General features: G+C 36.3%; 1 protein-coding gene across 1 annotated transcript in view; it reads right to left on the bottom strand.

Moving 5' to 3' along the window:
• Positions 1 to 26,043, bottom strand: part of DYNC2H1 (dynein cytoplasmic 2 heavy chain 1) — a 176,376-nt gene that overhangs the window by 130,876 nt on the left and 19,457 nt on the right. Inside the window, exons 20-43 of the mRNA XM_080376468.1 lie at positions 24,695 to 24,822; positions 21,210 to 21,359; positions 20,234 to 20,439; positions 19,180 to 19,335; positions 18,974 to 19,088; positions 18,407 to 18,577; positions 17,838 to 18,220; positions 16,972 to 17,104; positions 16,762 to 16,879; positions 16,486 to 16,598; positions 16,278 to 16,397; positions 13,965 to 14,115; positions 12,253 to 12,455; positions 11,575 to 11,757; positions 11,193 to 11,375; positions 10,811 to 11,034; positions 9,936 to 10,051; positions 7,984 to 8,183; positions 7,049 to 7,313; positions 6,508 to 6,715; positions 5,998 to 6,127; positions 4,432 to 4,587; positions 3,140 to 3,399; positions 686 to 932 (exon numbers count right to left, since the gene is read on the bottom strand). Coding sequence (XP_080232594.1) covers positions 686 to 932; positions 3,140 to 3,399; positions 4,432 to 4,587; positions 5,998 to 6,127; positions 6,508 to 6,715; positions 7,049 to 7,313; positions 7,984 to 8,183; positions 9,936 to 10,051; positions 10,811 to 11,034; positions 11,193 to 11,375; positions 11,575 to 11,757; positions 12,253 to 12,455; positions 13,965 to 14,115; positions 16,278 to 16,397; positions 16,486 to 16,598; positions 16,762 to 16,879; positions 16,972 to 17,104; positions 17,838 to 18,220; positions 18,407 to 18,577; positions 18,974 to 19,088; positions 19,180 to 19,335; positions 20,234 to 20,439; positions 21,210 to 21,359; positions 24,695 to 24,822 — 4,319 coding nt within the window. The remainder of the gene's footprint in view (positions 1 to 685; positions 933 to 3,139; positions 3,400 to 4,431; positions 4,588 to 5,997; positions 6,128 to 6,507; positions 6,716 to 7,048; positions 7,314 to 7,983; positions 8,184 to 9,935; positions 10,052 to 10,810; positions 11,035 to 11,192; positions 11,376 to 11,574; positions 11,758 to 12,252; positions 12,456 to 13,964; positions 14,116 to 16,277; positions 16,398 to 16,485; positions 16,599 to 16,761; positions 16,880 to 16,971; positions 17,105 to 17,837; positions 18,221 to 18,406; positions 18,578 to 18,973; positions 19,089 to 19,179; positions 19,336 to 20,233; positions 20,440 to 21,209; positions 21,360 to 24,694; positions 24,823 to 26,043) is intronic.

The following is a 26,043-nucleotide window of genomic DNA, read 5'->3' as shown; positions in this document are numbered from 1 at the left end:
AAAATAGTAAGAAGTATACCATTATTACTGTTATCTTAATTGCAAGAGGTATACTACTACCCCCACTTTGGTATCAGCTGCAAACTGACTGAAGGTACACCCTGCCCCATTGTCCAGATCATTAATGAAGATGTTAAACTTGTATTGCCTTCCAGCTAGGCTTTGTGCCACTGATCTGGGCCTGGCTGTTCAGCTAGTTTTCAACCCACCTCACTATCTGCTTACCCAGCCTGCACATCAACAGCTTTTCTGTGAGGATCTTTTGCGAAACAGCATCAACAGCCTTAGCGAAGTCCAGGTAGACTATATCCACTGCTCTCCCCTCAACTACCAGCTCCTTCACTTCATCATAGAAGTTTATCAAGTTGGTCAAACATGACTTGCCCTTGTTGAATCCATGCTGACTACTCCTGATGATTCGTGTAACTAATTACATTTATATAACTAATAACATTATAACTGAGGTGAGCACCGTCTTTATTTACTTATGCATATACACCAAATAAAACCAGTATCTTATTTTTGGCTGACACCTACGTATTCTATCAAAATACAAACAAAACTCATGTCAATACAGGTGCAGGTTTTTAATTCTGAAAATAATCAATACAGGTATTTACTACTTACGCAAAATTATTTCCATTATACATAAGTCTCTCTATAGTTAACAGACATAAGTGTTCACCTGCTGCAGAAAAGCCACAAGAGTGCTTGTTCCCCATTTATCAGGTTTGGGTAGATTGATGTCCTTTAAGTACAAAACAAGCCTTTCACAGTCCTTTGGTCTGTATACTCGTCCAGTGTTTGTACTGATTACAATGCAAGTTTGACTTAATTTTTGTAGAAGATGTTGAGAAGTAGTTTGTGCACTGCAGTGAATGGGAGCAATCTGAGTGGATCGGAGTTGAGAAAACGCATAATGAAGTAGCATCCTAGAAAAGCAAATGTGTACATACATATATGCACAAGTAATACATAAATGCATTAAAATACTGTGTATCCAAAGATATTGTATAGCTTTTGAATGAAAAAGCATATACTACATCCTGTATTAATGTAATAAGTGATGCATGAGGTTTGCTGAATTAAACAACCTTAAGTTTAAAATTATAACATTTTTCCGTTCAAGAAGTTCAACAGAAGTGCAGTATACAGCTACACAAAACAAATACCTGTCCTAAGTGGAGCAGGAGGAAACTGTCAGTGACCTGTTGCTCCACTTTGACATGCACAAATGGGATGCACCCAAGGGTACTGAGGCAGCTGGCAGAGGAGCTTGCCAAGCAACTCTCCATCATTTATCAATAGTCCTGGCTAACTGAGGAGGTCCCAGAAGACTGGAGGTTAGCCAGTGTGATGACCATCTACAAGCAGGGCTTAAAGCAGAATCTGGGGAATTAGAGGCCTGTCAGCCTGACCCCGGTGCCAGGGAAGGTTACAGAGCAGATCATCCTGAGTGCCATCACGTAGCGTGTGCAGGACAACCAGTGGACCAGACACAGCCAGCATGGCTCTGCTTGATGAACCTGATCTCCTTCTATGACAAGATGACCTGCCTAGTGAACAAGGGAAAGGCTGTGGATGATATCTATCTGCACCTTAGTAAATCCTTTGACTCTCTCTCCCACAGCATTCTCTTGGAGAAAGTGGCTGCTCATGGCTTGGACAGGTGTGCTCCATAATGGATAAAAAGCCAGTTGGATGGCAAGCCCAAAGAGGGGTGGTGAAGCAAGTTACATCCAGCTGGCAGCTGGTCACAAGTGGTGTTCCCAAACACTCAGTATTGGGACCAGTCCTGTTTAATACATTTAACGATGATCTGGACAAGGGGACAAGTGCACCCTCAGTCAGTTTGCTGACGACACCAAGCTGGGCAGGAATGTTGATCCACTTGAGCGCAGGAAGGCTCTGCAGAGGGATCTGGACAGGCTGGACTGTTGGGCCGAGGTCAATTGTTTGAGGCTCAACAAAGCTCAGTGCCAGGTCCTGCACTTGGGTCACACCAGCTCCACACAACGCTACAGGCTTGGGGAAGGGTGGCTGGAAAGCTGCCTGGTGGAAAAGGACCTAGAAGTGTTGGTTGACAACCAGCTGAACATGAGCCAGCCGTGTGCCCAGGTGGCCAAGAAGGCCAACAGCATCCTGGCTTGCAAACAAAATAGCGTGGGCAGCAGGACAAGGGGAGTGATCACCTCCCCATACTCAGCGCTGGTGAGGCCGCACCTCGAATCCTGGGTTCAGTTTTGGGCCCCTCACTGCAAGAGCGGTATTGAGGTGCTGGAGCATGTCCAGGGAAGGGCAACGGAGCTGGTGAAGGGTCTGGAGCACAAGTCTTATGAGGAGCAGCTGAGGGAACTGGGGGTGTTTAGTCTGGAGGGGAGGAAACTCAGAGGGGACCTTATTGCTCTCTACAACTACCTGAAAGGAGGTTGTAGACAGGTGGCAGTCAGTCTCTTCTCCCAGATAACAAGTGGCAGAACTAGATGAAACGACCTCAATTTGTGCCAGGGGAGGTTTACATTGGATATTGGGAAACATTTCTTCACTGAAAGGGTGGTGAAACATTGGAACAGGCTGCCCAGGGAGGGGGTGGAATCACCATTCCAGGAGGTATTTGAAAAATGCATAGATGTGGTGCTTAGGGACACCTCTACTGACAAACTTGGCAGTGCTGGGTTAACAATGGGACCTGATGATCTTTAAGGTCTTTTTCAACCTAAATGACTCTATGAATCTAAATACCTCATACAATATGATCCAACCTTCTAAATAAGGACCCTAAGACAGGCAACAGGATGAGGTAAATTCAGTTGCCTGCACACAGGCACATAGTGCCTCTTGAGATGATATCAGATACCTCATGTGCCTTTCAGCTGTTGCTCCATGACAACACAGGTTTTCCAAAGGTCCCATTTCATATGTAAAAGACTCATTCAGATGTCTTAAATGCATAGTGGAAGCCTGAACTTTCCCTGTAGATCTTCATAAGTATTTACTTATTTACCGCTACAGAAAGTTTGTTTCATTAGTAGCCTAAACAAGTGATATTCTAGCAGAAAGTTGTATGATAAAATTATTATAACAAACTTTATCAAATAGCTAGAAGTATATTTTGCTTAAAATAGGAAATACTCTTTACCCCTTTCCACATCCTTCAGGACCCACAAGAAGAAATGGCTGGTTTTTGTTAAAGTCTAGCCAGGGTCTAAAGTAATCTAAACCTCTCTGCATGTCAGGGGTTTGGATGACGGGAAGTGTTTGGAGATTATTGAAGTCCTCAGCTGTCAGATTTTCAGGTTTTTTCAGCTGATATAGCATTAGCTGTCCAGTGTTTGTGTCATAATATGTGTCCAGGGGCTTCCTCGGATCTGGTGGAGATTCTCCTGCCCAACTGAAGATCTTTAAAAAAAATAAAGCTTCAGTTAAATCCATACTCGTAATGACAAGATCTACAATTTTGAGATAATCTAAAGGATGCTCAAAGAATAATTCTTTAAATTTAAACATTCAGTTCTTTGATTTGATAGTTCTAATGCTGTCTTTGAAAATTCAATCATTATGTATACACTTTATGATTAAGTCCTTAAATAAACAATAACATATTACTCTTCTACATATTACTGTTTCGTAATATAAAGAGCATAAAATAAATTGTATTTAGCAAAGCTTTATATAAACTGTCTTTCATATTAGGCAATGTACATAAAAATTATCATGAGAACAAGATAACTCTTTCACATGCATCAATAGCTAATTCCAGAAGCTGAATCTAAACCTTTACCATCTGCTCTGTATATATGGTTTAGCTTCAGGCTGTGTTTTGGAAGGAGCTATTTCCTTCTCTCCAACACAAAACTCAAGTGTGATTGTGGAGATAATTATCTCCAGGGACAGACTTTTGTAGACACTATGGACAAGTATAACCACAGTTTTCCAACACTAACCCCTAGTCCTTATGCCCTCAAGTATCTACACAAAGATAGAACCACATCCCAGTGCATACAATACCTAACTTCAAAATAATGCTTTAAGAACACCTCCCTGACGAGGTGCAACAAAGCCCTCAAATTACTATTTCAAGCATTCTGAAGAGGAAAAAACACACAAAATAAATCTGTATTACATATACAGACTCAGAAACTGCTATAGTGGGTCCTTGCATAAAAGAGTGTGGACAGAGGCCATTCCATATCTCTTGGTGCATCACCAAAGGATTTCTGTCTGGGCTGGATGCACTTAGCAGCCTATCACTGAAATAAGAAACATTCCTCTACTTCTCAGCTATTTCCCTACAGACAACACAGATTGCAAATAAATTAGAGCACAGATATTCCATTACTGTAAATCTGCATTGGTTAGAAGACAGAAAATCACTACTCCTATTACATATATTGAGAAGTTATTAAAAAACTTGCTGAAAAAGATTATTACCTCTTTTGCAAATTCTTGTCGTGATTTCATGTTGAGATTGCCACCAAGACCACGTAACAAGTTAATAATAAACTCTCCACGATCTGTACACCCATGAAGATGAGACAGTCCATTCATCACAGTTCCAACTAAACTTGTTTCTACCACAAAGTCATTCTGTAAATTGCAAGTTGTAAGTTGTAGTAGATGTAAATATATTCCTAAAAATAAATGTGATTTATTGCTAGCAGCCTATCACTCATTGCTCTTTGACACTTCCACAAACAATTAAAGATCTCAGCACTGAAGTTGTTCTACAAAATTCACTTAACAAGCAATTATTTTTAAGCATTGATTTGGAAGTTTTAATTCCAGACCAAGTATTGATGCATTTTAGGATAAGCAATCAGAACTTTCCTTACAGATTTTCAGAATCTATAAGCAATCAACATAACTGTATACTGAAAACCCCTCTCCTGTATGGATTCTTTATGGATTTTGCCCTTCAGCACCAAAGGGGATTTGCAGTCTCAGGATCAGTGTCATGGTTTTTCCTCTGCATCTCCTTGAAGATACTTTTAAAAGTCTAAAAATCTCCATGGGTGAAAGAACCAAGAGAGGAAATAATATTAAAAACACAACACGACCATATACGTTCCCCAAGGGGAAGTAATGCAAGTCTCCCAAACACTAGCTCACTAGCCACAGCAGTGGGGATGTCTCCTAAATAATGTTTTGTGCATCACAAGCCATTTGTTCAATGCAAATGCAACTCCAGAAGCAGAAGTGGAGGTAGGGAAACATGTAGAATCCTTAAGAAAATCTAGCACATGCAGAACAATTATCTTGATGTAGACCCCAGAATCACAGAATTCAGATAATGTATAAGGTTTTGGACTATGCTTTTTTAATATTGTAATTACACATTACCTTTTGTCTATTAAAACATCTTTCAGTTAAGGTTTTGAGTAGAAACCTAAAGAGCTAAAGTTATATATTAAATCCAGGACAGATTAGTGGAAGCCATTAATATTTAGCATTCTGAACAATCAGACTACTTTTTTAGATATGCCTTTACCAATCTTTTTAGGTTTCTAGCATTACATTTCTCCCCAACCTTTTACAAGCTTCAGTCTACATTGTGCATCTTTTCAAATTTTAGGGTTGGTTGTTTGGGGTTTTTTTGTTATAGACAATAACTTATATCTAGAAAAACAATTTCTTTACTTTTCCATTTTTTAGTTTAGACATTTGTACCTTTCAGATCTTTGAAAACATATAGAAAAATGTCTGGTATGGAACATTAGAGACAGATCTCAAGTTTCATAGAAATATATGCAGTTAATTAGTTAAAACTCTATTAAATGTTTCAAAAATTTCAGTACAGCAATCAGGTTTCGGAAATTGATTAGAATAGTTCCAGTATTAATCTTATTAAGAAAACAGCTATCAAAAAAGCACTGAGGTTTGTTGTTTGGGTTTTTTTTACTTAAAATTTAAAAATATTAATAATCTCTTCAGTGTTACACTAGAAAAATGGATCATTGCTAACAAAGCTGAAATTTGATTAAATATTCAGTTACTAACCTTCTTCACAACCCAGTTTAAAGCCTTTTCAAAATAGTCCCCAATCCAATTTTCAAGGTTGTATCTGCATTTTTCAGGCTGACTTCTTAGCCAAGATTTTATCAGAGAATTAAGATCTGTATCTTCATCACTAAGTCAAAACAAAACAAGATTCAGACAAATACAAGGCATCCACATCTGCACATAGACAGGTTCAAAGGAACAACAAAATTCCAGGAAAAGTTCAGGAAAATACTTTAGCAAGAATTTCTAACCAATATTTGGGCTCTCTAAGGGTCAAACACAGACAAAGAATCCACCATGTCTTTTTCAAAAAATCTGATATATATTAGCCAAAAGATTATAATATGACAGAGCAGAAGGGACATGCAACCTAAAGCAAACTTCCCTAGTGATTTGTTTTCTAAGTGTAAGCAAGTAATTAAATTGCTCCATCTACTTCAGACTACCTTTCAAGAAAAGTAAGTACATTTGCTTACTTTAAAAGTACATAATACTCCTGTGACTTACCTCAGAAAGATCATTCCCATTCGAGATATTGTAGCAGGAGAGGCACAGCTAAGGTCATGAGTTTCAAATATAAAGTTGACATTTGAGCCAAATTGAATTCTTTCTCCACTGGGCATAGTCAACAATCTGTTGTCATCCAAAACGGAATTCAAAGATTCAATCCATTCAGGATCAATATCACCATCACAAATTATCCATGAAGTAACGTCTATTTCCAGACACAAAAATAAAATATCAAATCCTAGAAAAACACTGAGAATATCGTCTCTTGCTATTTTAACACTAGTTAATACTCTTCCTTCATTATAACTTAAACGTAAGTTCTATGAAGATATTCCTTACATGCTTTACCTGCTGCTCTTTTTGCTTTCTTATCATAAAATTTGGAATGTATATATCAGTGTTCTTGACTATGATTGTCACCAAAAGTTTTTCTTACCTTATGCTGTCCACAAACAATAACATAATATAAAAATGTATCTCAAAATCAACAATTTCAGTAATTTAAGCATAATGATGTATAACTCCCTCACAGACATACCTCGAGGCTCTCGTACCACCTGTCGAGCACTATTTGTAAGCACACCATCAGACCATTCTCTGGTATCCATGTCAATATGGCCTAGTAACTGATGTCGAGGCATAGCTTTAGGATTCATAGTATACTGTTTCACTACTTTCCCAGTTTTACCAAGTGCTGTCTTTAACATCCGCCAGAGCGTTGATTTACCTCCACCACTTGGACCTACAATAACTACACCCATTCTTTGACGTAATTGTTCATATAATTCCAAAGCCTTCTTGATCTAGATAATAAAAGAGATAATGGCTATGTGAAGTTGCAAAGCTAAAAAAAATCAATCATGGTTTTTTAATGTTTTTCCAATTTACTTTACATGCAGTCATTTTGTTTCTAGAGTTTTATTTTTTTAAACACTACACTAGATATTTGCTTAAGTCATTAAAGTTATGATACTAAAGAATATCAAGAAATTTAATTTTGCATGTTAGAAGCCTTTCACTAAATTACTGATACAAAAATATTAGCCCCCTTTAAGCACATTTTTAATGAGAAATTAATGAAAATTTAGTCACAAAAGTTTATCCAGCTCTGCATTAAATAAATATGAGAGACAAAACTGACTGATAAAAACAAGTTTTCACATGTTTAATTCTTTCACTGTCCAAAACATTCATTGGTGTTTGTACCTGGCTTGAACGAAACTGTGTCACATGTTCACATCTTAATTTTCCTTGCACTATTTTTCTTTCAGTTATACAACTGATCTACCATTCTTCAAACACACACATCTGTTTTTTATATACATGCAATTAGAATCTAACTATCAGTTATTTTCGCTTTTTTATAAAAGATTTGTTTCAAAAGTAAACTGAAATGAGTCAAATGAATGCAATATTAATCAGGTCTAAATCAGACTAACTCATATATCTTTTGTTGCTGTAGTTGATGTTTACCTGGGTGCTTATAATTTCCAAGTTTGCTTCTTCAAAGACTTGTTGTAAAGCTGTAGATAACTCAGCATACTCTACATCTTTAAAGTCAATGCCAGGAAATACATCTTTAACCAGTGCATCAAAACGGGCGCAGTCCGCAAAGGTAAGCTTTGACATGGTATTAAGCCGCAAAGCTTGAACCACCATGTGACTTTCATTAACTGGAAATAAAAGCAAAGAAGTCAGATCAATTTTAAGCCGTTTGATGGGATTTTTTTTCCATGGAATGTATCAGCACTTGAGCCCATACTGCTAAGACATTGAAGGTGGAATCAGGGAGCAGACTATATTCTAGTTCATGTACTGCTCTACTTGGAAGCTAGACGAGTGCCTTACTATAAGTATCGCTTATGCTTACAAATGCATTCTATACAGATATGAGATGGTTATGATGCTGGCCAGATAGTGCATAATAACCTATACATTAAAGTGGGCTGAAGAGTAGCAGTGCACAATATCTTACTTGTTAAAGGCACTCATAAAAGAAATTAAGGACCCGGATTCTAGACCTTAACTGTCAGAGGCGGAGTTGAAGTCCCATCTCAAGTGCATCCTAATTAGCTAAGAATATTCCAGAAGTCAACACCCCACAACTCCTCTTGAATCTGAATTACCACGGAAATGTAAGTGTTTTGGGACCAGAATGAAAACAGCCACTAGAAAGCCTTACTCTGCCAGAAAAATAAAGATGCTCATGATGGGAAAGGCACAGGGAAATTTGGAAAAAGTTCAAGGATTTTAGTCCTGAACAATGTCTTAAATGCAAATGCTTCTACAGACAAATTTTTTAAACACCATGATAAATGATTAAGAGGAAATACATTGACATTGAGGAACCTGATTTAGAATGGTTGAACTGCTTTACTAAAAGAAGCAATATACAGTTTAAGCAACATTTAAGAACACAGCCAATACACCAAAGGATTTTGATTCAAGACAAGCAAAATAAAATCCAGGCAAACGTAACAAAACAGGAAACCATATTTGTTGGGAATATCTTGAACTTCCCAAGCTAAGAGATTTAAAAAAAAAACAACAAAAAACATCACACACACAAAGAAAAAATGGGTTTAAAACATAGGTAAATCCATCCACCATGCCTTTCATAGGGTTATTGAAAAATATATTTTAAACCAGACCACACAAATTTCAGCAAATTTCACATATCTAAATATGAAGCTAAAATGGCATAGCAAGAAACAGTGATACTAAAGTGCCCTAAAACACAGCACTGGTAATCCTTCTTTGGCAAATCCAAACTCAAGTCACTAACAAATTCTTTAAAGTTGTTATGCCAAGATTTGTAAACCAAGCCTGTCTCTAAAAACTTTCAGATATATGCTATTTAAGTGAACAAGAAGCAGCAGTATCCTAAAGATGTAAAACGCTCATTCATCCCACACTTTTAATTCCTACTCGTTTACCATCTAAGCAATTTCAAAAATCTTGAAAAAAATAGTGACCCAGTCTAGTCCAATACCTTTCTATCATTTCTACCTGTCCTCATATTTGTCTCTGTCTACCAATCTGAATCGAATGCCATGTGACAATTCTAGCAAACCTCAAATAGAATCAAAATGATCTGATCTCTCATGAATAATGACAGCATCAAAGGATCAACTTTCCTGCCCGAAGCCAAGTGAAAACAAAGAATCTTTGAGAACCCCTCAAACCCAACCCAAAATAAAGTCCTATATCTATATTCTTGTCATATAAAAGCTCAATCTAGAATATGACAACAGTCTTTTGTGATCTCCTAATAAAAGAGGACTTTCACAGGTACTTTTTTATTTTCTAAATTGCCTCCAGATACAAGCCATAGCTTCTTGAAATTCCAGCGAACAAGAAAGCTGTAATGAATGATACCTGTACGATATGCTAAACAATCAGAAGTTTAGCATGGTTAACCTTACTTTCTTGCTTTGCTTCACTTTTCTTCAGCTGATGAAGAAGACTGCCACAGCCTCTCAAAACAGTCTTCAACGCTCGTAAACCCCAATCATAGTGCTGCTGTGGTGTCAGAAGCTCCCTAAATTAAAAACAGCAATACTGTAATAAGCTTTAGGCAACAGCACCTGAAGTTTTTGTTTGGTGAATGAATACACTCATAATATAGTTTTGGGCAAAAGAGAAACTGGTGAGTAGCACCATCTGAAATTCATTTGAAAGATATAAGCAATGACACTCTGAAATTTTCAGAGGGAGTATATTCAATAGGCAATGTATTTATTATTGTCCCTAACAGCATTGATTACAACCTCTGAACTCTGTTCTCCCTAATATGCATACTTATAACCAAAAAGCCGTTTGAGTCTAAATTCAACACAATCCTTGTGAGTATTCATATACTCACATTCATATTTAGTAAGTGTGATGGGGGGCAATACTTTGGCACCTTGAGATTATAACTGCATTCCAGGTATTTTCACACCTGAACCTCCCAATATATTCCAATATTTTTATTTTATAATTTAAATTAGTATCTACAGAGATTTAAGAGCTGTATTGAATGTAAAATTTTAGATGACTGCGTACCGGCAGTTTCATGTCTAGTTTTGTTTCCGACACATAGCTTTCTGCAATACCCAAATCATAAAATATTACAGAAAAATAACAAAAAGTATGCATAAATTGTATCCCTACAGTCACGCTTTGGCATGGACTAGACGGAGAAGAAACAAGATGGCAGTGAGATAAATAAAAAGATCAATGCTGAAATAAAAGCAGGAGGGGAGAGAATTACAAAGGTAACATGACAAGGGGGACAAAAAAAAATAAGCAAGCTCACCTTGCCAGACTGAAAATAGCCACTAATTTTCTACCAAGTATTTTGGCATCCTTAAAGCCTTCTGAATACAAAATCACTTCTGCAATAAGTTCGTTGTCTGGATGAGTCATAGCAACTGGCCTGAAAAGTTGTTTGAGGTTATCAGGAAGCTTTTGTCTTCCTCCATAACCTTTTCCAGCAGGATTCAGAGTGATAAAAATTCCAGAATTATGATCCATTTCAACCTAGCATTAGAAGTGCATTGTTATAGTATATTGTCATATGAAGCAGTATTGAGAAAAGTGGGGTAGACTATGTTTAGTTACAGTAGTCAAGTTTTTAAGCTTGACGCTGTCATTTATGGAGTATTTTATAGGAAAAAAAAAAGTAAGTTTTGCTGTACCTTTTTGCCAAGCATCTCACATACAGGACTATGTTTCTTCAATGCATGTTGAATTGTCTGAATCTGCATGGATACTGCAGACAATACAGCTTCCTCAAGTCTATTGAATTCATCAAAACAGCCCCAGGCACCACACTTCACTAGGCCCACAAATATGCGCCCCATCGACTGCACATCAATGCCCTTAAAGTTAAAAAGAATACTATCAAAATAAGAAAATAATAAAAGACTGCCTTCCCATCTATTAAAAAACATGCCATTGGAAAGAGCCACAAATTCTAACGGAAATTGACAAATTATCAAAAGTGTTTCCAGAATATAAAATTGTTTTATGATATGTGAGCATAGACATCCAATTCCTGAATTATACAGAAACATTCACCTCATCACAATTAAAGACTAATACTTGTCTTCCAAGAAGTCCACCCAAGGCCTTTACTGATTCTGTCTTTCCAGTTCCAGCTGGACCATAGGGATTTCCTCCAAGGCCCATCTTCATAGCCTGAGTAAGAGTTAGGTAACACTTATCTGTCAAAGGTGTATAAACAAGTTTAGGGGAATTACCCTGCAGAAACAAAAAAAAAGTATATTGATTGGTAGACAGAAATCATTGATGATGTAATTTCATTAATTTCATTCAGAAGTCATTAACTTGAAAATATAACACAATGGTCAAGATTACTGTCTTATTAAGTCTACGCATTTGTTTACAGCTATGAAGTTTTCCTGATTTTATAATCAAGTTTCAAAGCATTGTGCAATTTTTTTTTAAATTACAGAAAAGGGGACAACATAGATGAAACTGCACTCTCATATAAAAAAGTAGAAAATATTTATGTGATGTTACTGCTTTCCATCTAACTTATATTTACCCCATCAATATCACAAGAATGAAAACAACTACCCTAACTTTTAGCATTTTCTGTGAAACAGCATTCTAAGGACACAAGAAACTTGAAAAAAATGGTAACAGTTGGGAGGCAACCAGCATCATGTATGAAATGGCAAAGTGTTTGACACATTTATGAAAGCCACCATGTAGAAATTAAAGATACCGCACCTGATATTCGTATGTATACTGGAGTTCAGCATCTACCATCTGAATGTAACATTTTTGGTCTTTCATATAAAATCTCAGCTGCTTCTTCCAAGCCCAGTCTTCAGCATTGTGAACCTGAGCTTGATTCAGTTGCTTCACCACGTCAATGTTATGAATGATATCAAGAATCAAAGCTTTAAGCTTGAGCTCAAGGATTCCTGATTCTGCAAATAACCACACACACACCCCAAAAAAACCACAAAAAACAAAACACAACAGTGTAGTAAGGTACATTACCCATTTTCAAGTTCATTGTGCTGCTTTCTATTACCAGCAGACTTTATTCAGATCACATTTCAATTAAGTATAGAAATATTTATTATCTAAAGCAAGCAGCATAAAATGAGATCCTGACAGAGAATGTGAATCATATGTAAATTCAGTCCATTAGAACTGATTTTGTCTGCCTCTACAGTCAACAGAGAGATAGAGGTTTTTCTGGAAAGCATTTTATTCCAGGAGTATTTACAGCTATGTCCACTTCAGTACTTAGTGCAGGACAATCTGTTAATTGATCTGCTAAGGATCTGAAAAACATACTATGCGCTCTCTGGAAATTTTACTCAAGACTAATTAGGGCGATGTGCAATTAATGTTCATTAGCAGATTGAGTGCATTAGGTGTACTCTGAGAACATATTGTTTAATCTAGTTCAATTTGAAAGAAATCCAGTTTATGTGCTATAGTATACCATTCCACGATGGGAATTAAACCAAAGCAAGTGGGGATAATCAGGCAACTCCCTTCAAAAATTACACTTATTACCCAAATGAAAAAGTTACTGTGGAATGAACACTTTTCTATATCTGATGACATTTCTCCAATGGCTACATAAAGAGCACAGAAAGGGAGCTTTGATAAAGAACAACACTTACAGACTGCTGAAGGTAGGTGATACGAAACTTATTCCTAATTAATATATCAGATGTTAACAGTTCATAAATTCTAAACTAGAATTTAATACAGTAAGCAGCTATATAAATGTGGTAGGAGATTGTCAACTACATGTCAAATTGAGTCTTTTTATACACATAGGGTAAGGGCCATCTCACCTAACCTACACTATAGAATTTCACATCTTAGGTAGTCAATTCAGAGCCCCCCTTCTGGTCAAAACAGAGGAATAAGCACTCAAAGGCATAACTATTCTGACCCAGCTGGACTACGTAAGATTCAGAACAATCATGTCTTGAGACTAACTAGTTTATTGGTTTTGCTACAGAAGTACTCAAGAATTACTAGTTCAACTGCAGATGTATACATCTAAGATAGAAAAAGAATCACCTACAGAATATAGGCATGACATAATGTACCTCAACAGCTGTTTGGCCATTTCCTGTGAAACATAACACTAGTGCACAGTTCAGTAGCTCAGGACCAGTTATTAGCAAATAAATAAACCAAAAAATATTAGAAGATATTAAAAAATAATTAAATATGTTTTAAAATATATAAGTGCTCCAAGACAATTTTTAATTAAATAAAAATCCATTGTACAATCTGAAATAGTAAATACACTAATCTTGGCAGTAATAGGTGGGTAACATTATGTAACTCAACTTCATGAACTCAAATCGAGACAGATTTAGATAATATCCTGTTTAAACAGGGTTTGATACTACACGACTACATAGTCATTATGAAGAATTACATATTAATTATAATTTTTATACCTGTACTCCCAGAATCTTCCATACTACTATCAATACTAGTATAATGTTCCAGTTTAGCCATGAGTTCTAACTCTAATTGTTGCAGATTATGGTCTTTGATAGCACTTTCAACATCTTCAGTGAACTTAATTTGTTCTGCTAAGGAAAGAATCTTTAGAAGAAAAAGTTCAAATTACATTTTATAAATACAGAAGACATAAAGAAAAGAAGGTTTTCAATTAATTTGTAATTTCTTATTATGTTTGATATTTAAAATATATTACTGTATCTTTTTTATACAAAGCCACATATTTGCTATGCGTTTACGAACAAATGTAGCCACCTTAAAATCTGACAAAATTTCGCAAAAACTTGCAATGTAATACAGCAAACGCTTTAGTTGTTCTACAGCATATCATAGCAAAACTTTTAAAGCACCTTTTCCCATTAAATGATATGTCAGATGAAAACTACCATACTGTAGGCTTCCTGAGTCCATACTCAACAGGCTCAGGAAAACCTCTGCCTTTTTGCGTCACTGATCTGCTAATACAGTATTTTGCATTCAGGTTTCTAACAGTCCACTTATGTTCTAATTACTTTACGTTCACTAGAAAAGCCCTGTCTAAGCTCTGAAGGTTTAGTCAAACTTGGAACTGCAAAGATCAGTAACAAAAAAATTCCACCAATTATGCCAGTCTGAAGATTTGTAACAGTAACTACACTGGTGGAAGGAAAGAGTAACCCACAGTCCTGTGTGGGAGTGACAGGATCACCGAGCAAAGGGCACGAGGTGATGCGACAGGAAGGGATCACAAAAAACAACAACATGGTGCTTAAGCAGGGTCACCTCCAGCACTGGCACAGCAGCAAGGAAGCGCCTGCAAGGCACCACTATGGACAAATTCCCCAGACCCTCTCCAGAAACTCAGCATGCTGGGGTGCCTCTCTGAAGTGCCTGTACACTAGTGCAAGCACTACGGGTAATAAACATAATGAATTGGAGATCTGTGTGCAGCTGGGGTGGCTCCCGTGACTGCAGTGCTGCTGTGGGGAGATACAGGCATGTTAGGAAGAACAGGCAGGGAAGATGAGGAGGGGGAGTTGCACTTTACATAGAAGAGCAGCTGGAGTGCATGGAGCTCTGCCTGGGGATGGATAAGGAGCCAGCTGAGAGCTTACAGGTTAGGATTAAAGAGAGGACAGGTCAAGGTGCCATTATAGTGGGTGCCTCTTTCGGGCCATCTGACTAAGAAGAACGAGTGGATCAGGCCCTCTTGACAGATAGGAGCAGCCTCACATTCACCGCGTCCTGGGTCCCCACAGGGGACTTCCACCACTCCAATAATATCTGGAAGGGCAACACAGCAGGACATAAGCAATCCAGGATGTTCCTGGAGTCCGTGTATGACAACTTGCTCTTCCAAGTGACAGAGGAGCCAACGAGGACACGTGTTTTACTGGACACAGTCCCGCGAAGGCTCACAAAGCTGATTAAGGGACTGAAGCATCTCTCCTGTGAGAACAGGCTAAGAGAGCTGGGACTGTTCAGCCTAGAGAAGGCCCAGGAGGGCATCTTATCAGTTTCTACAAAACTCTGAAGAGATGGTGCTAGGAAGACAGAGCCAGGCTCTTTTTGGAGGTGCCCAGGACAAGAGGCAAAGGGCATAAACTGAAACAAAGGAGGCTCTGTCTGAACATCAGGAAACACTTTTGTACTGTGAGAGCGACCGAGCACTGGAACAGGCTGCCCAGGGAGGCGGTGGAGTCTCCACTCCTGGCAAGATTCAAAAGCTGTCCAGACATGGCCCTAGGAGAACCAGCTACAGGCAGACCTGCTTGAGCAGGGGTGTTGGACTAGATGACCCCTAGAGGTCTCCTCCCACCACAACCATTCATTTTGTGATTCTGTGTGATTCTCTGTGCTACTGGTCAAAATTGCGTAAAAGAATTTCATGTTCATGACTATTTCTGCTCATACAGCTAAACTTTAGAAACTATATTTTAATCAGATTCAAAAAGGGCTTTTTTATGTTACTAAGTCTTAGCAGCCCTGCATGTAACATTCACTAAGATCAAGATTTATATAAAATTCAATAAATAGATGAATGTTAAGTCAGGTGCCATGTAAAAGACTTGAATATTTAAAATGTTTACAAAACAATTATAAGAACACCTATTTTTAAGAATTTCTCTATACTATAAACGAATAAAATGGATTTGTTTGGGTTATTTTCTTCCAAATCCATAGGTATACTTCTTTATGAGACTTCAAATAATAACTTATTTGTTAAATCTAGGACTACACAGTGACATTACTGGATCGACTACTACCTGGGAAGGAAAGAGTGATGGATCAATTGAACCTTGTGATTTTTTTCCAGCATCAACACAGTCAATTAACATTTTTTTCAGGGTCTCCTTCATCTCCAAAGCCAAACTGTTTAGCCACACCTGACAAAGAGATGAGAAAACCTCTAAAGTTACAGTACAAAATAATTTCTCAAAGATACTTGAACATACGTGGATGTGATTTTCTTACCTCTACATCATTTGACAGAAGAACTTTATTTCTAAGTGGCACAGTTTCTCCTTCTACAGACTTCATGGCAACTATGTATTTAAATTCTTCATCAAAGTTCACGCTATTAATACCTTTTAATCAGAAAATGTCAATGAAGTTACATATTGTTAAACTCAAACATTAATTCTTTAGTGTCTAGTAGTGGAAAGAAAAAAAGTCTGCAACATATTACTTAGCTTTGAAGAACCCAATTTCTCAATAAGTACATTTCACAAATGAAGATTAATACATTACCAGCAAAAAGCTTCTTCAGATGAGACTGGATAACCATAGGATTTGTCGACTGTCCTAAAATTTCTAGTAAGTCATCATCTCCAATGAAATAAAATCTTGGAAATGCTGAGCGTTTTTCCTATATAAAAAAAAAAAAATAATCAGTTTTGTTGATTTAAATTCAAACTTACTTCCTTTCTTTTTAGAAAACTATATTAATGTCAACTGTACCTCCAAAAACTCATTCAAAGATCTCTGACATCTCTGAAGCTGGTCAAGTATAGTAGTTAAGGTACTTCTTATTCCTGTCCGGGCATTCAGTGATGTTATCCTATTGTCACTCTTGATATCCAACATAATGGATCTTGACAGAAAAAATATGGAATAATTCATTAAAAAAAATTACAATTGTAATCTGAGTATGATATACAAGTAGTTACGTAAATAAAAATTAAAGGACAGGGAAGTCATATAAATATCTGATATACAACTTTCAGTTTTCAGTATTAATGATGAAACATTTCAGAATTTATATCAATGTCTCTCCAATGTAATTTTGTAACAACTGTTTGATAAAATTTCTCTACCCAAAACCAAGACAATGCCATTCTTTACTTTTATTTCCTTTAAAGAAGTTATTTTAACTGAAATTAAGACAGATAATGGTACATCTTTCTACAGTTCAAAAAACCCATCTTTTTTTATCTCCTTGACTTGTTTGAAACAAATAAACTATCTAATTCTCCCAAAAGTCCATCTGTCCACCTTCTTAGTGAACAAAGTGCTTGTCTTCAACAAGAAATGATTCTTGAAAACACAATTTCATCACCTCAGCTTCTGTTGACAAGATTGATCTTGTGTTTGCCTGCCTTGTGATCTTTGACATTTCATGTGATTCACATGTACTCCATTAAATGAAACCTACATTACCACCTTTATTCAGACATATGTCACTGCCACATATCTCTGTCTATTGAATTTCTGCTGCTGACCTTCATCATATTTAAATTGTTCCATACATTTTCACCCTGAAGAATGTTCTAGCTTATATGGCTCAAAGCTATTACAAAAAATAAGTCGCATTCCATAACACTAACCTAAAGTCTTCATCAACCCTGTTAAAACGAGCCTGTTCTTTGGGCAGAGCTCCACGACCAAATATTGGTTCCAAGTAGACCCATTTCCTCTGAATTTGGTTTAAATTCTGCAGATACTCATCCAACTCAGCTAGCTTTTTCTCCCAGATGGACACTTTATCTTCAAAACCTTTGTAATAGGGAGAGTCCTTGAGGGACTGTAGAAGACAGCGATGATCTCCAACTTGGTTGACTATGTCCTTCCAGTCTTTAATAAGCCTGTGTGTCTTGCCCTGGCTGTCTTCATAATCTGTTAATGTAAAGACAGCTCCAACTCCCCAGAGTTCAAGCTCACGTAATGCTTCTCTGATTGTGACTTCACCTTGGGCCCGACAATTCAAATCCTATTTAAAAACATAAATAGATTTAACTTGAAACTACAGAGCTTGCAATAAAATTTCCATCCAAAAATATAACATAAATTCTATTTCTATAGTGATAAAAATATAAAAATGCATACAGAACAAAACATACTACAAAAAATACACCACAAAATAAAATATAGTACCTTTATTTTAAATTATTCATACCTTAAGTTCCATTGCTTTTTCTATAATGGCATCTGACACTTTTAGCAGATCTCCAAATAACAAACCCTCAAGTGTAGTGCCTCGGGGAAGACCCAGAAGACGAAAGAGATCCAGCCAATGGTCTGAAGAAAGATGTTCTCCTCTAATATATTTTAGGAGTGGGATTATCATCTATAGGAAAAACGCATATGTGAATCCATCTAGTCTTTATGAAAATTGTACTGTTTGAGCATAGAGCGACATGCTATTCAAACAAAACAAAAATTTACATTCTTAAACTACAGCACGTATTTTTCAATTGCTGCATTTAATATTTAGGAATATAACTCTGAGGAAAATTCTTTGCTAAATGTGTGTCTGTGTAAACTGTAATGACCCTCCTGTTCACTGTAAGGAACTAAAAGGTTCTCAGTAGTGAAATGTTCAAAACAGTATCAGAAGATATTTTGTTAAATCATAACTGATTTTATTACAAGAATTGAACAATGAGTTACAGAATGAAGTATATTACCCAGTAATACCAAAATATTTTTTGTTTTTTACCCTTCTTTGTAGCTAGCATCTTACTTTATATTTGTCCACTTCTTTTTGCAACTTTACTGTCATTACAGTATGTTCTTCCATCTTCCTCATTTTGTCATGCCAGTTAAACAAAAATTCTTCAAATAGGTATGTTTTACTCCTACATGAAAATCAAATATAAAAAGGTCACAATAACACAGTACTACAACCTCACATATATGTTGATGAAAAATAAAATAATAAAATCATACCTAAAAGTAATCCAGTCTTCTTTGGCTTTTTCCTGAAAACCTTGATGAAACTCTTCATACAATGCCCAGACTTCTGCACAACTCTTAATATCCTGACGTACAACTTCAGACAATGAGAAGTCAGGCTCTTCCAATTTAAAATGAAGGCATTCTTCACTGAATAAAAAGATCACTGTATTATACATTACATTATTATGCTTTTATGGTTTAAAAGATGTTATCACATGGAAATAATTATATTTTTTTAAGAAAAGCCATTAATTTCATTAAAAAACATTGCTGCCAAATGCTATTTCTTTATAGCATCCTTCTTGAATAGAAATAATAAAGGAATATGACAAATAACTCTCCTACACAGCAATCTCCTCCGATATTCACAACTATTTTCCATAAACTTTCATTTCTTTCTCATTTATGAGAAAAGTGCATCACTTTATGCCCCCAAAAACAAAACGTGAAAGAAAATATTTTTTAATTGATTGTTTCTTCCTGTTAGTGGAAAGAATATGTTGATTTTATTTACTATCATATTTAAGTGCCAAGCTAAGAATTTAAACAGAAGATTTTGTCCACTCAAGGTTTACAATAAACTGAAAATAGGCACCCAGAGCAAAAATCCTTTTCTTTTGCACAACAGTCCATCATAGGGAACACTTACTCAAGAAATGGCAGACCTCAGCTCTTGCCCTCTTAAGTTACAAGAGGATTGAAGTAATAACTCCCTCTTCTTGGACAAGTATTCTCAAACCTTCTGTTAGTGAGAATTTCAGAAGTGAGAATCAAGCCAAGCCCTTAGCGTACAGACTCCCTTTACATGAAAGTCTAAGAGATTTCTGCAGTTTTTCATTCCAAGAAATTATAGAAATACTTCACTATAGAAATTCATGTTATGTAAAATCAATAAAAAGGACATGAAAAACATATAATATGAATAAAATGAAATTTCTTGTATTATCTGTTGTGATAAAAAATAGTTAACATTTTCTGAGACACTGTTGCTGCAAAAGATCAATACATTAATTAAAAGGGTATACAGGGAAATAAACATACATACATGAGCTTTTCTTTCACTGTTTCAAGTTCATCAAATTCTTTCTTTTTTTCCTTTATGATCTGAGCACTTTTCTCAAGCACATCTTGATCATCTGTTTCAATGACATCATCACTTGGCTTTAGCTGATCCCAACGAGCTTTAAACTTTTCCAGGTCTTGAAGATATATATTAATACGTGAAATCACATTCCCCTTCATCATTTCAATCTGTAAAGTAAGACTTAAAATTAAATCCTTTCAATGGTTTGTAACTACAACTATGATCGAAATCAAAGTAGCAACTTAAAACTTGATCAGAACTTGGTAACTACAACTTGATCAAAATCAAACTCAAAAAACTTCTTGTGTAATACCCTAAAAAACAGTTCATCTTTATTCTGTTGCTTTTGTTTTTTTAAAAGGGGCACTTTGGGTTTTTTAAATATGCTGGTATTTAAGACCTGTTCATTTGGCACATGCTACTCATTTAGCCTGCACCTTATGGCACATAGAAAAATTGTTTTATCTATGTAGCATACTGATATCTTCAGTAGAACTGCAAATTAGTTCAGCAATTTGCCTATGGACTGGAATTACAGGACTGCACATAGTTCAATAAAGTTCTATGAAAAGAAAACAAACATCAATACTAAAAATATGATAAAGTAATAAAAATGCTACTTTTTAACTGTTACCCTGTTTTCCTCAGTTAACCACTGCATTCATTAAGCTATCTCTCACCAAGAAATTGTTTGAGACAAAAGTACAATAATGTAACATTCATTTCAGCATCAGTTCAACTGAAGTTTCACCTAGTTACCCTCTAAACAGTTCAAGTATTCTTCCTTTAAAGGACCTCCCTCAACTCAGTATCATTGGTGTTAACACTGAACTAAGAACACTTAGGAATCTATTTAATCTAAGGAAAACATATTTCTCCAGACCTATTCAAAATAATCTCAAAATTTTTAGGTAAAGTATTAAGCTTTCATTGTTACCTGTTCTGTAATCATAAGCTGATGGCTTTCCATCATTAATTCAAATTTATCCCATGTAGCTTTTAGGTTACTGATAGTGTCCAAGCCTGCACCAGCCACAGTTCGCAAAAGCTTGTTTTTATCTTCAGCCTCTTGAAACAGGAGGAAAATCTAAATTCAAACAGATTAAAGATATGTGTATGTAAAAATTCAGCAAATCCTGTTTACCCAAACTACAAACAAATACATTAGAATCAACTCTGTATGCACAGCTTATATGCTTATATACAGCTGTTTTTTTAATACTGTTTAATATTAAAACACTAGAAAAAATAATATCTGAGGTATTTAAAGAAGTTCTAAATCTTGATCCTGACAAGTGAATGTTTACTATGAAACATATAAGTGTCTCTTTATATACTGCAGAAATCCACAATCAGAATCAAGAACAGCAGCAGAACTGAATTAAGGAAATATGTATGTATGTGTGCTGGGTCTGGCTGGGATGGACTTAATTTTCTTCATAGCAGCTCATATGGTGCTATGTTTTGGATCTGTGACAAAAACAATACTGACAGCACACTAATGTTTCACCTGTTGCTGAACAGTGTTTGCACAGCATCAATGCTTCCCCCCGCCCATCCTCAGTGAATAGATTGGGGGTGTGCATGAAGTTGAAAGGGGACACAGCCAGGTAGATATATTCCATGCCACATAATGACACACTTAGCAATAAAATGGGGTAGAGTGGGGTTTCAGTAGATTAGACATCTTTTCTTCAGGAACAGCCAGGGTATCAGTCAATCCATGTTCTATATTTTCTTCCTCTCTTTCTTCACTTATTGAACTACTTTGATATCAATCCATGAAGTTTCTCGCTTTCACGCTTCCCCTCCTCTTCTCCTGTCCCATCAGGGGTGGGGGAGGCTGTTCAAGTGAGTGAGGAAGTGAGCAAACAGCTGTGCAATACTTAGCTGCCTACCAGGGTTAACCCACAAAAATACAGAACAACAAAAAGTAGGAATAGAGACACTTCAAATAAACAGAAATTTTATTCACATGAAAGAGCAGGTTTTTTTTTTTACCTGATAATGGGGAAAAATCCAGGTTTTTTCCCACATACCAAATCAACCAATTTTTTTAAAAAAACAACTCTTTTAAACTCTGTAAGTCAGAAGAAACTGAAATAAACACATACAGTTTTACACATTTACCAAAATGTCCTGTTATGTATGTTTTCCTTTAAAAATTAAGAGGTGAAAACAGGCACTAATGCTAAGGCGAGATACTGTTCAGTAAGTTATAGAGAATTAACTCTCTTCAACATCTAACAATTCTCGAAGAGTTGCTACAAAATGTACTTATACCCAAACTAACACAGTCCTTCCTGAGTCAGCAGCCAAACAGTGAAACTGTTTGATAAATGACATGAAAGATAAAGATAAAACTAGATGTCTGTACATGGGCTTATCAAGTAGGCATCTAAAACTCCATTATCACCAAAGAGGATCGTTGAAACCAAGGTCTCAGTCATTTAATGACAGACGCTTCCATCATTACTTGAGATCCCCTACTCTATCCCATCTGCCTTATATCCACCGTCCCAAAAGAGTGGGTGTTACACGTGTCCTGTGTCATAGCAGCCAGCTCTCGTATGGAGCTCTCAGACATGCCAGGACACCCCCAAAACAGCAGACACCTATGTATAAACAACTACAGTAAGCTCTTAACGGAGCTAAGAAATCAGCTCAGGAGGATCAGCCACAAGGTATCTACTTTAGGGCGAAACGGATTGCTCTAGGCTACAGTTGATTGCATTCACTCGGGACTGGATTCAGTTTCTCACAAACCCTCTCTAGGGTCATTTGAGATGCCCTAGAGCACTTGCCTGGCCTCCAGTTGCAACTGGAAAGGTAGAGGCCTCCCAGAACTTCTCTGTTAGGTCTGCCAGTTTTCTGTGGATGTTGAATATACACCTCTGGGACTCTAGAACTGCATCTGTGAGCAACTGAACCAGACTTCTACTGAGTGTATTAACAGCACACACACTGCAGATGTGCACATACACACCCAAACTCAGATGCATTCATTTACAACTGAATTCTTTTCTGCATAAATAGTGTCTGGTTGGGAGGAGTTAATAGGGCTTTTGTAGAATTCCACAATTCTGTAGAATCAGAGTTCTTTAAAGGCATCAGTAAGGGTATGGATGAAGGAAATTAAAATTATATATTCCAATTTGGATTCCAAAAAGCTTTTAAAACAAACCCTCACCAAAGGCTTTTAACGAAATCTAGTAACCTTTAGATAAGAACAAAGGTCCTTGCAGAAATAATTAATGAGATACAAAATAGAAAACAGAGATAGGAGGAAATTACCAGTTCCTGCAATAGGAAAAGTCACCCATGGAGTTCTGTAGGTACCATGCTGAACTGCTCAAGGTGTTTATAAAAGAGTTGGAAATGGAGAGTAAGCTGTGAGATGACAAAGTTTACCGATGATACTGTTATTCCAGGCATTAAAACAGTTCACCTATGAAGAACTGCAGAATGAACTTAGAAGAAATAGTGACTGACAACACTGGTGACAAACAAAATTCAAGTAGATAACCATGAAGTGACATCTATGTGAAAAAATAAATTTCACACGTACAAGTTGAGTTCTGAGGTAACAGCTGGAGCTCAGGACTGATAGCTTGGGGTTACGACAGCCAGTTTTACAAAAATGCCGGCTTAACGTGAGCAGTAGAAAGTAAATCAAATGTTAGAAGTCACAAGGATCAAAAAGAGAATAAAAGAGATAATACTGATATTTCATCATATAAATCAATGTTTTGTTTGTATCTTAAAAATTGTACAAAATTCCGTTCGTCCCACCGCAAAAGATTATTACAAAACTAGAAAAGACTTACTTAAGAGCAACAAGGATGATCACAGTTCTGAGTGGGCTTATGGATAAGGAAATATTAGGTGAAGTAAAACTCCTCAATTTAGAAAAGAGATGGCTGATACAGGACCCACCTAAGAAGAACAGGGGCTGATTGGTCCATATCTCTTCCAATGTAAGACTTAAATGGTATAAAGTTAACAGATGGCGTGTACGAGGTGAAAAAATAAAAGGAGGGAGTCCTTCATGTAACATGAAATCAATCTACACTTTACCAGAAGATATTCTTCATGTCAAATGTATTTGCTTTCAAGAGGAAGCAAGGTAAGATTGTGGAAGAGAAATCCACCAAGTGTTACTATAGGCTCAGGAACGACATAAAACTCAAAAATGTTCTGGTTGGAGGCTAGAAGTGTGGGAAAGCATCAGATATGCTACTCTGATTTTACATTTTCCCCTAGACACCCACTTTATTCTACTGCTGGATACAAAACACTGTGCTAACCCTATACGGCCACTGCATGTTCTAAACTAGTTATATTAAATATCAGTTTTCATACTAAAAAGGCATTACATTTTTTGATAGCTGTTTTTCTGGATATGATGAAATAGTATCTTACCCCTTCTTTTCTTTCATGTAGGTTTAAATATTTTACATTGTCTTCTGCTATTTCCTCCACAGTCTGGGGCCTAATCACTAATGTTTCCATGGCATCAGTGAGAAATGAAGAAACATCACTTAGGTGAGCTATATAAAGGTGGAAAACAAAGTTATCATGGAGAAAATATTTGAATAAATGTACAAATCACAAATGTACTGTGATACAACATTGTCATAACATATGACAATATACACAAAGCATTTGCTTAAAAAATTGCAGACCCCAATCTTATATGCTGCTTCAAAAAAACCTGCACATTTGTATTTACATGTAGCTTTTTTAATGTAATTCACTCTATTCAGTGTATGATTTAGACTACAAGTATAAGAGCCCCTTCTGAGAATTAAACATAAATACTCAAGGTATTTATTTATACACTTTCAAAATCTGTATATGTAGGTCTTTTTTAGGTAAATGGAGAAAACCAAGATGTTAAAATTGCTTTGGGGGTTTGGGTATGAAGTTTCTTTTGTTGGTTTTGTTTGGTTTTTTTTAAGAAACTGACTAACTAAAGCCACCTTGCTTTAAATATTGAAAAGATTCACAAACAAAAGCCTGATTAAGGTATAATGATGTATTTTCCTACCAAGGTACATCTTTTTGGTACTGAGAAAGGAGCTGTACAATTCCAGGGAATAATACATCTTCCAGGAAACAATCTTTCAGGCTATGGAAATAATTCACTTCCTGCACAATCCCTGTTCTGCGTTTCCTGTGCTGATCGTTACATTTAAAGCACAAAGCACTGGTACTTCTCATCATCTACACCTTACCCCATTTTGCCTACCTGCTCCAGATACAGAAATATATGCACCCAAAAACAGGGAAATAATTTGCACTCTTTAATACTCTGCATTTTGACAATCTAAGTGACAAGTAACTCTACGGAATAACTCTAAATTATTTAAGACTCTTCATGAAGTATTTCAATTTGTGAAATAAAAACCAAATAATATTTTTAAATTATATTTCATGATGCCTCCTTCCATTACCCTCAAATGCCTAAGACATTTGCCTCCCTCAAACATTAAAAGAAATTTTCCTCCCTGAAATAATAAAGTATTCTTATTTCAGACAAAAGAAAAAAGAATAATGTTCATATGTATTCTACAACTGGAACAGATGTGGCCAGAATAAGTGAATGGGAAAGATGCATATGGACATCAAGGGATCTTACGTTAGGCCTGTTATGAAAAATAGTAACAGATTACTTTCTCTGCATGGTGATTTCTGCAGCTCACTGTGCCCAAGAGTAAAACATTTCTTAAAAGGAGTATTTACATTAACAGAAATGTCCCCAACTACAA

Source organism: Falco punctatus (assembly GCF_963210335.1).
Source record: "Falco punctatus genome assembly, chromosome: 2".
Classification (NCBI taxonomy): Eukaryota; Metazoa; Chordata; class Aves; order Falconiformes; family Falconidae; genus Falco; species Falco punctatus.
The sequence above is the reverse complement of the archived record's forward strand: the minus strand, read 5'-3'. Positions and strand labels throughout refer to the sequence as shown.